The sequence below is a fragment of the Odocoileus virginianus genome, chromosome 3 (assembly GCF_023699985.2).
Source record: "Odocoileus virginianus isolate 20LAN1187 ecotype Illinois chromosome 3, Ovbor_1.2, whole genome shotgun sequence".
In the NCBI taxonomy this organism is placed as follows: domain Eukaryota; kingdom Metazoa; phylum Chordata; class Mammalia; order Artiodactyla; family Cervidae; genus Odocoileus; species Odocoileus virginianus.
Window position 1 is genome coordinate 15701909 of NC_069676.1, and position 9574 is coordinate 15711482.

Sequence of the window (9574 nt, forward strand, 5' to 3'; positions counted from 1 at the left end):
CCCCTCTTCGATGGCACTAGTGATAGAGAACCTGCCTGCCAATGCAGGAGACATAGAGACTAAGGTTTGATCCCTGGGTTGGGAAGATCCTTTGGGGGAGGAAATGGCAACCCACTCCAGTGTTCTTGCCGGGAGAATCCCATGGACAGAGGAGCCTGGTGGGCTACAGTCCATGGGGTCCCAAAGTATCAACACGACTTAGCCCCTGAGCACCGTCCCCCCTGAGTGTTGTGGCTGTATCCCAGGATTCAGCAGAGTATCTTATCTGTAGTGGGTGTTCAGTGAAGGTTTGTTGAATAAACAAATGAGTGCCAGAAAGGTGGGGAGGGTGGTGTTAGTCACTAAGTTGTGTCCGACTCTTTTACAACCCTGTGGACTATAGCTCCCCCAGCCTCCTCTGTCCCTGGGATTCTCCAGGCAAGAATACTGGAGTGGGTAGCCATTCCCTTACTCAGGGGATCTTTCAGACCCAGGGAAGACTCAGATCTCCTGCATTGCAAGCAGATTCTTGACCATCTGAGCCAGCACAGAAGCCTGGGGAGGGTGGGGAGCCATATAAATAAAATTGAGGAGCACCGTGGTCCACTTACTTTGCAGACTGGGGACCAGCAGCAGCTGGAGGGGACTTCCCTGCATGGTAGAACGAGCCTGGTCCCTCCCTTTGACGGACATCCCCAGGGAGGGGCACGGTTGCTCCCTGACAGGTTCAGACAGGCAGAGAGAGCCCCGCGGCTGTGAGAAAGCTGAAGCTTCCTTCCCCCTTCCTGCCTGCCCTCTGCGCACCCTCCCTGCTGCCCCCAGCTGATGAAGTGCTCGTGGAGGACCGTGATGGCAGCAGAAGAGGCTTCAAGCTGCCAGGTTCCCCGCCGGCCCTGGGCATCCATCCTGAGGATGACTATCCCAGTGCTTATTAGCACGGGCACATGCTACCTCATCTGCAATCTGTGCTTCAGCCGGCAGCAGCAGCAGCTGGACTCAACCAGGGTAAGTCCAAACGGGAGGAGAAGAGAGAGGGGGAGAGACAGGCGTATGCTACCTGGGGACCTCCGGGTGGGGACTGGACCCTGGGGTGGGGGCCGAGGGGAAGCAAGTGGGGAAAAAAAGCAGAGGGGTGTTGAGCAAGAGAACAGAGTAGCAGACTTATGGCCAAAAAACAAAAGAAAGCAAAAATCAGAATGAGACGGATATAAATCTGCCAGGGGGGCTTCCCTGGTGGTCCAGGGGTTAAGATTGCGTGCTTCCAATGCCGGTTGTGTAGGTTCGACCCCTGGTTAGGGAGTTAAGGTCCCACAGGCCCCCCAGAGTGGTAACAACAGCGAAAAAAATCCGCCAGGAAGAAAGATGTCGTAGAAAGGAACAGAGAGAGACCAGAGCAGGAGGTAAAAAGCAGGGGCAAGCCTGCCCGCCAGGAGTCTCTGACTCAGGATAGTCAGCTCTGCCCGGGAGGTAAACCCCGGGGTGGAGATCCCAGGCTGGAGGGTGCATGTGAGAAAGATACATTCCATACGGGCCTGGAAAATTACTCGTCCTTGTGGTTCCCCCAGCAGGCTGACTCAGAGGCTGCTAGGGGCTTCACGGAGTTGGGGAAGGGCAGTTCTGGGACCTCCAAGGACAGGGGGAGCCCTGGACACCCACCACAGGTGCCAGCTTTGGGGGTTACATCAGGTTTTGCAGGCAAGAGAGGCAGATGTGCGAGGCGACCTGGGTTACATCCTGGAAACTAAGAAGTTCTTCTGAAGGTCTTCTCTTTGTGCTCAGGGCTAGTTCAAATCTACTTCCTCTTTATGAGCTCTTCACAAAGGCTCCAAGTCAGCCCCATGGAATGAGGGGTAGATAGAGGATGCACTGAGAAAAAAGTGCTCTTGACTCGAGGGATCACTCCAGACCCCTGACGTTTAGGTGCTTAGGTCTGTTTTCTTTTCTTCCAGTGGGACTTAGCAGAGCTCCAGCTGAATCACACAGGTAACCCGGGATGTGCACGTGTATTGGAGAAAGAGAATAGAAGGCGGGTGGGGGAGAGAGGGAGAGAAAGAGAAAATGAGAAAGGATGAGAAAAAGAAAGACAGGGCGATGCAGCAGTCTGTTTCTGGGTGCCTGTTTCCTTTCTGGGCATTTTATTTTCTCCCATGGGAGAGCTCAAACAAACTCAACCAAGCTAATAGCCATGACTAACATGCCTTCATTCAAGTCACAAATGTTAATTCGGCAGCTCCCACGAGGCATGCTCTGTTCTGGGCGCCCGGATTGCCAACATAACAGAAATCCCTGCCCTATTGGGGCTTCCCTGATACCAAAGGGATCAGAAAATAAGTAAATGAACAAGTAAAATATGTAGCATGCCAAGTAGAGTGAAACACGCACCTGGTATTTTTGGGGGAATATTAAGTACAGGAGGAGCATCGGGCATGCCAGGGTTGGGTGTGCTCTTGAAAATGTGGTCACCAGGGAGGGTGTCCCAGCGAAGAGGGCTTTAGAGCAAAGGACATGAAGGAATGTGAGGGAGGGTGCCTTTTGGCAGTCCCCTCCCAGCCTCTCTCTAACCCTCTTCCTCTTTGGGTCTCTCCCACACTCATCCCCAGGGGTTTGGGTGTGTTCATTCCATTTTGTAACAAATGGAAACCCTATTCATCTTCCATTTCATTTGATTCATCATCAGCCCCTCTTTCTCTGGGGGCTTTCTGATCCGGGTGCTATGACAGAAGAACAGAAAGGCTGACATAAGGCTTCTCTCTCATGGTGTCGGGGGCTGTGAAATCCAAGGTCAAGGCACCAGCAGGTCTGGCTGTCTGGTGAATGCCCTCTTCCTGGTTTATAAACAACCAGTCATCTTTTTGCTGTATCTTCATATGACGGAAAGGGGAGGAGGGGAAAGAGAACTCTCTGGGCTCTTGCTCTCTCTCCCTATCTTTCTAAATTGAGACAGAGTTGACATATAACATTGTATACATTTCAGGCATACAACATAGGTCTATATTTGTACAAACCGATCACCACAATGTCTTGTTAACACCCATCACCACACACAGTTACAATTCTTTTTTTCTTGTCATGAAACTTGTAAGATCTGTGCTCTTCAGTTCAGTTCAGTTCAATTCAGTCGCTCAGCCATGTCCGACTCTTTGCGACCCCATGAATTGCAGCACGCCAGGCCTCCCTGTCTATCACCAACTCCCGGAGTTTACTCAAATTCATGTCCATTGAGTCACTGATGCCATCCAACCATCTCATCCTGTCGTACCCTTCTCCTCCTGCCCCCAATCCTTCCCAGCATCAGGGTCTTTCCCAATGAGTCAACTCTTCTCATGAGGTGGCCAAAGTATTGGAGTTTCAGCCTCAGCATCAGTCCTTCCAATGAACACCCAGGACTGGTCTCCTTTAGGATAGACTGATTGGATCTCCTTGCAGTCCAAGGGACTCTCAAGAGTCTCCTCCAACACCATAGTTCAAAAGCATCAGTTCTTCGGTGCTCAGTTTTCTTCACAGTCCAACTCTCACATCCATACATGACCACTGGAAAAACCATAGCCTTGACCAGATGGACCTTTGTTGGCAAAGTAATGTCTCTGCTTTTTAATATGCTATCTAGGTTGGTCATAACTTTCCTTCCAAGGAGTAAGTGTCTTTTAATTTCATGGCTGCAATCACCATCTTAGCCGCTTCCAAATATACAACATAGTATACTTAACTCCAGTTACTACACTGTACGTTACATCGCCAGGACTTAGTTTATAACTTTTTCTAAGTTTGTGCCTCCAACCACCTTCACCTACTTCACCCACCCACCCCCCACCTCTGGCAACCACTGATCTGTTCTTTGTATCTGTAGCCATGTGTTCAGGTTTTATTTTAGATTGCACATATGAGTCATACAGTATTTGTCTTTCTCTGTCTGACTTATTTCACTTTAGCATAAAGTCCTCTAGGTCTATCCATGTTGTCACAAGTGGCAGGATTTCTATCTTTTTATGGCTGAATTAGATAGATAGATGGGCTTCCCTTGTGCCTCAGCTGGTAAAGAATCCACCTGCAATGCTGGAAACCTGGGTTCGATCCCTGGGTTGGGAAGATCCCCTGGAGAAGGGAAAGGGTACCCACTTCAGTCCTCTGGCCTGGAGAATTCCATGGGCTGTATAGTCCATGGGGTCACAAAGAGTGGCACTAAGCAACTTTTACTTTCACTTTAGATAGATAAATAGATGTGTGTTTATAATATCACATGTATAATACATAGTAATATATATATATCACATCTATATCCATTTTAGGTATATGTGTAATATAGATAAAGATATACATAAATACACACATATACATACATGCTGTGCTATGCTTAGTCGCTCAGTCGTGTCTGACTCTTTGCAACCCCATGGACTGTAGCCCCCCAGTCTCCTCTGCCCATGGAATTCTCCTGGCGAGAATACTGGACTGGGTAGCCAGTTCCTTTCTCCGGCAGGTCTTCCCAACCCAGGGATTGAACCAGGATCTCCTGCATTGCAGGTGGATTCTTTACCAGCTGAGCTACCAGAGAAGCCCCACAATACATACATATGTATATATATATACACCTAGGCACGGGGCTTCCCAGTGGCTCAGGGTAAAGAGCCTGCCTGCAATGCAGCAGAAGCAGAAGACTCAGGTTGGAGTCTCAATCCCTGGACTGAGAAGATCCCCTGGAAAGGGCATGGCTACCATCCCAGTGTTCTTGCCTGGAGAATCTCATGGACAGAGTCTGGTGGGCTACAGTCCATGGTTTTGCAAAGAGTCAGACGTGGCTGAGCGACAGAGCAGGAGCACACATAGGTATACTGTGTATAGTGCGCATGAATGTATGGATATGGGCTTCCCTGGTGCCTCAGGCAATAAGGAATCTGCCTGAAATGAAGGAAACGACCTCCTGTCAATGCTGGAGACACGGGTTCAATCCCTGGATCGGGACGATACCCTGGAGAAGGAAATGGTAACCCACTCCAGTATTCTTGCCTGGGAAATCCCATGGACAGAGGAGCCTGCCAGGCTACAGTCTGTGGGGTTGGAAAGAGTGGGACACGACTTAGCAACTAAGCCAGCACCACCTTGTATAGATATATGTGTGTGTGTATATTACATCTTCCACATCCTTTCATCCATCAGTGGATATGGGGTCTCTTTTACAAGGTCTCCACCTGCTTGCTCTAAACACTTCTGAACACCCCACCTTCTAATACCACCCCCTTGGAGGTTAGGCTTGGACATGCGAGTTTGGGGCGCTCCTTCTACAGCACTCAGTTTCCCTACATCTCCATCCTTCCATCCCTCCCCCACAACCCTCCCAGGGTCGCGGCAGGACCCCAGGCTGCGCTGGCAGGGGAGCCCCGCCCTGGGACGCTCCTTCCTGCAAGGGCCAGAGCTGGACGACAACGGGCAGCTGCGGATCCAACGTGATGGCATTTATAGGCTGCACATCCAGGTGACATTAGCCAACTGCTCCTCCTCCACGTGGACTGCCGAGCCCCAGAGAGCCACGCTGAAGGTGGCCATCTGCTCCCCTGCCGCCCACAGCATCAGCCTGCTACGCCTCAGCTTCCACCGCGGAGGCTGCTGGGTCGCCTCCCAGCGCCTCACCTTCCTGGCTCGTGGGGACATTCTCTGCACCAACCTTACTCTGCCTCTGTTGCCTTCCAGAAACGCTGATGAGACTTTTTTTGGTATTCAGTGGGTGGGCCCTTGACCCTGGCACTTCCTAGCCCAGGTTGTTTAATATACTTTTTTTTACTTTGTCTTTCTTTCTTTTCTTGCTTTCTTTTTCTTTCTCTTTATCTTTCCTTTTCTTTTTCTTTGTTTCTTTCTTAACTTTCTTTTTCTTTCTTTTTTCTTTTGCTTTGTTTCTTTCTTGTTTTCTTTTTTTCTTTCTTGTTTTCTTTTTCTTCTTTTTCTTTCTCTTTTTTTCCTTCTCTTTCTTTTTTTTTTTTTCAGCCCCCACTTTCTAGCATGTGAGATCTTAGTTCCCCAGCCAAATGTGGAATTCATACTCCTTGCAATTGAAGGGCACTCTCAAGTGCATTGTCAAGGCATAGGAATATAACTGATATTCCTACATTGATTTGGGGGTTTGGGGGCTGTTTTTTTATTTTAATTAATATTAAAATATTTTTCTAAAAGGTCTTTCTTTCCAAGTATGATACTTTTTTTTTTTCTCATACAATATGTGGGTCACTTCACACTTGTATCTTTAGGATAAATTTCTAGAAGTGGAATGGCTGGATCCAAGAAGGTGTGTTTGTAATTTTGATATTTATTAACAAATTGGCCTCTATAGGTGTTGAATCAATTTAGATTTTTAGTCTACTGTGTGTGAGCATGGCTGCTTCATAGGATATGAAAGAAAGCTTTTTTTTGTCTTATTTCTAGTAAAAGGAAGCCTGACTGCCCTCCATACTTCAGTGTCACTGAAGTCATTTATAGTTTCTTTTCTGTAAAAGCATGTGTAGACACTCTTTTTTTTTAAATTGTGGTGAAATTCACATAACATAAAATTAGCCCTCTTAAAGTGGACATTCATATAACTATATTCAATATCTTATAATAAAACAAAATGGAGAAGAATATGACTCTCCAAACACCACAAGTTGTCATTTCTCTAGCCTGTGGTGGGGACATGTGAAGAACTTAGGGAGAAGAGTTAGTGGTGACTCATAAGTTAAGAACAGAATGGAAGAGAGACTGAGAATAGAATATCCTGATAGTGCAGAAATGAGCATACTATAGGGGATAAATACTTTCAAAAGGTATTTTTGTATATTCTCAGGTACTTTTGTGATAAAATAAGATAATAATAAGGCTAGCATTATCCTGATACCAAAGTCAAAGACACTACAGGAAAAAAAAGTTATAGACCAATATACCTGACAAGCATAGATACCAAAATCCTCCGCAAAATATTAACAAACCAAATTCAACAGTACATTTGAAGGGTCATACACATGATCCAGTGGGATTTATTCTAGGGAAGCAAGGATGGTTCAACGTGTGCAAATAATCAATGTAATCCTCCACATTAACAGAATGAAGGGTAAAAACCATATCAGTAAATGCAGGAAAATCATTTCCCCAAACTCAACATTCATTCACGATAAAACACTCAACAGATTGGGTATAGAGGGAGCTTACTGCTGCTGCTGCTGCTGCTGCTAAGTCATTTCAGTTGGGTCTGACTCTGTGCGATCCCGTAGACTGCAGCCCACCAAGGCTCCCCGGTCCCTGGGATTCTCCAGGCAAGAACACTGGAGTGGGTTGCCATTTCCTTCTCCAATGCGTAAAAGTGAAAAGTGAAAGTGAAGTTGCTTAGTCGTGTCCAACTCTTAGCAACCCCATGGACTGCAGCCTGCCAGGCTCCTCCATCCATGGGATTTTCCAGGCAAGAGCACTGGAGTGGGGTGCCATTGCCTTCTCCTTAGAGGGAACTTACCTCAAGATAATAAAGGCCGTATATGATAAGTACATAGCTTACATCATATTCAATGGTGAAAAACTGAAAGCTTTTCCTGTAAGATCAGGAACAAGACAAGGATGCCCACACTCTCACCACTTTTATTCAACAAAGTGCTGGAGGTCCTAGCCAGAGTAATTAGGCAGAAAAAGAACTAAAAGACATCCAAATGAGGAAGGAAGAAGAAAAATTGCCTCTATTTGTAGATGATATAATTTTATATATAGAAAACCCTAAATACGCCACCAAAAAATGTTAAAATTAGCAAACAAATTTAGTAAAGTTGCAGAATACAAAATCAATGTACAAAAATCAGTTTTGTCTCTATGCATTAACAGTGAACTATCAGAAAGAGAAATTAAGGAAACAATCCCATTTATAATTGCATAGAAAATTTAATCAAGGAGATGAAAGATCAATTTACTGAAAACTATAAGACATTGATGAAATTGAAAGGACACAAATAAATGGAAAGATATTCCATGATCATGGATTGGAAGAATTAATATGTTCAAAATGTCTATATTACTCAAGCAAACTATAGGTTCAGTGCAGCCCCTATCAAAATTTCAATGGCACTTTTCACAGAAAAAGCAGTCCTCAAATTGCATGGAGCCACAAAAGACCCCAAAGAGCCAAAGCAATCTTAAGAAAGAAGAACAAAACTGCAAGCACCATAGTTCATGATTTCAAACTATATCACAAAGTTAAAGTAATCAAAACAGCATAGTATTGGCATAAAAACAGACACACAGATCAGTGGAACAGAAGAGAGAGACCAGAAATAAGTATATGCATATTTGATAAATTAATTTATGAAAAATGAGCCAAGAATGGGGAAAGCCAGCCACTTCAGTAAATAGTACTGGGCAAACCAGACAACCACATGGAGAAGAATGAAACTGAATAGTTACCTTACACCATACACAAAAATAAACTCAAAAAGGGTTAAAGATCTGAACGTAGTGGTAACTTCCTTAATACTGGTCTTGGCAATGATTTTTTTGGATTTGACACCAAAAGAAAAAGCAACAAAAGCAAAAATAAATAAGTTGGACTATATCAAATTAAAATACTTCTGTACAGCAAAGGAAACCATCAACCAAAGGAAAATACAACCTAGGGAATGGGAGAAAATATTTGTAAGCCATATATCTGATAATGGATTGATACACAAAATGTATAAGGAACTCATACAACTCAATAGCCAAAAAAAACAAAAATCCAACTTTTAAAAATGAGCAGATGGACTGAATAGAATTTTTTTTTTTTTACAAAAAAAGACTCACAAATAGCCAACAAGTATATGAAAAGGTGCTCAACATCACTAATCATCAGGAAAATGCAAATCAAAACCATGATGTTCACACCCATCAGATGGCTATTATTAAAACGACAACAAATGACAAGTGTTGGCATTGAAGTAGATAAGTAGAACCTTAGTACTCTGTTGGTAGGGATGTAAACTGGTGCAATTGCTATGGAAAGCAGTATGGAGACGCCTCAAGAAGTTAAAAATAGAACTACCATATGACCCAGCAGTTCCTCTCCTGGGTATTTATCCAAAAATTTTAAAACACAAATAAGAAAAGATATATGCACCCCTCTGTTCATTGCAGCACTATTCATAATAGCCAAGATACAGAAACAACCTAAGTCCCCAACAATAGATGAATGGCTAAAGAAATTGAGATAGGTAGAAAGATGATGGAATATCATTGTTTAGTTTAGCTAAGTCATGTATAACTTTTTTGTGTGACCCATGGACTATAGCCCTCCAGGCTCCTCTATCCATGCGATCTTCCAAGCAAGAATACTGAAGTAGGTTGCCATTTCCTTCTCCAGGGAATCTTCCTGACCCTGGGATCAAACCCACGCCTCCTGCACTGGCAGTTGTGTTCCTTACCACTGTGCCCCCAGGGAAGCCCACAATGGAACATTACTCAGCCATTAAAAAGGAATGAAATCTTACCATTTGAGATAGCTTGGATAGATCTAGAGGGTATTATGGTAAGTGAAATAAGTCAGATAGAGAAAGGCAAAAACTGTGTGATTTCACTTACATGTGGAATCTTAAAAAAATAAATGCATAAACAGAACAGTAACAGA

At 44.6% G+C, this 9574-nt stretch overlaps 1 protein-coding gene across 1 annotated transcript; it reads left to right on the forward strand.

Moving 5' to 3' along the window:
- The first annotated feature begins 709 nt into the window (after positions 1 to 709).
- CD70 (CD70 molecule) lies at positions 710 to 6604 on the forward strand. Its single transcript, XM_020916768.2, has 3 exons — positions 710 to 984; positions 1929 to 1962; positions 5313 to 6604. Exons 1-3 carry the CDS (start codon positions 805 to 807, stop codon positions 5705 to 5707), a joined length of 609 nt encoding a protein of 202 aa, XP_020772427.2. The 5' UTR covers positions 710 to 804; the 3' UTR covers positions 5708 to 6604.
- Positions 6605 to 9574: the final 2970 nt, after the last annotated feature.

Coding starts and splice junctions, on each gene's coding strand:
- CD70 (XM_020916768.2), top strand. CDS start 805: ATGAAGTGCTCGTGGAGGACCGTGATGGCAGCAGAAGAGGCTTCAAGC. Junction 985..1,928: donor AGCAGCTGGACTCAACCAGG/GTAAGTCCAAAC, acceptor CTTTTCTTCCAG/TGGGACTTAGCAGAGCTCCA. Junction 1,963..5,312: donor GCTCCAGCTGAATCACACAG/GTAACCCGGGAT, acceptor CAACCCTCCCAG/GGTCGCGGCAGGACCCCAGG.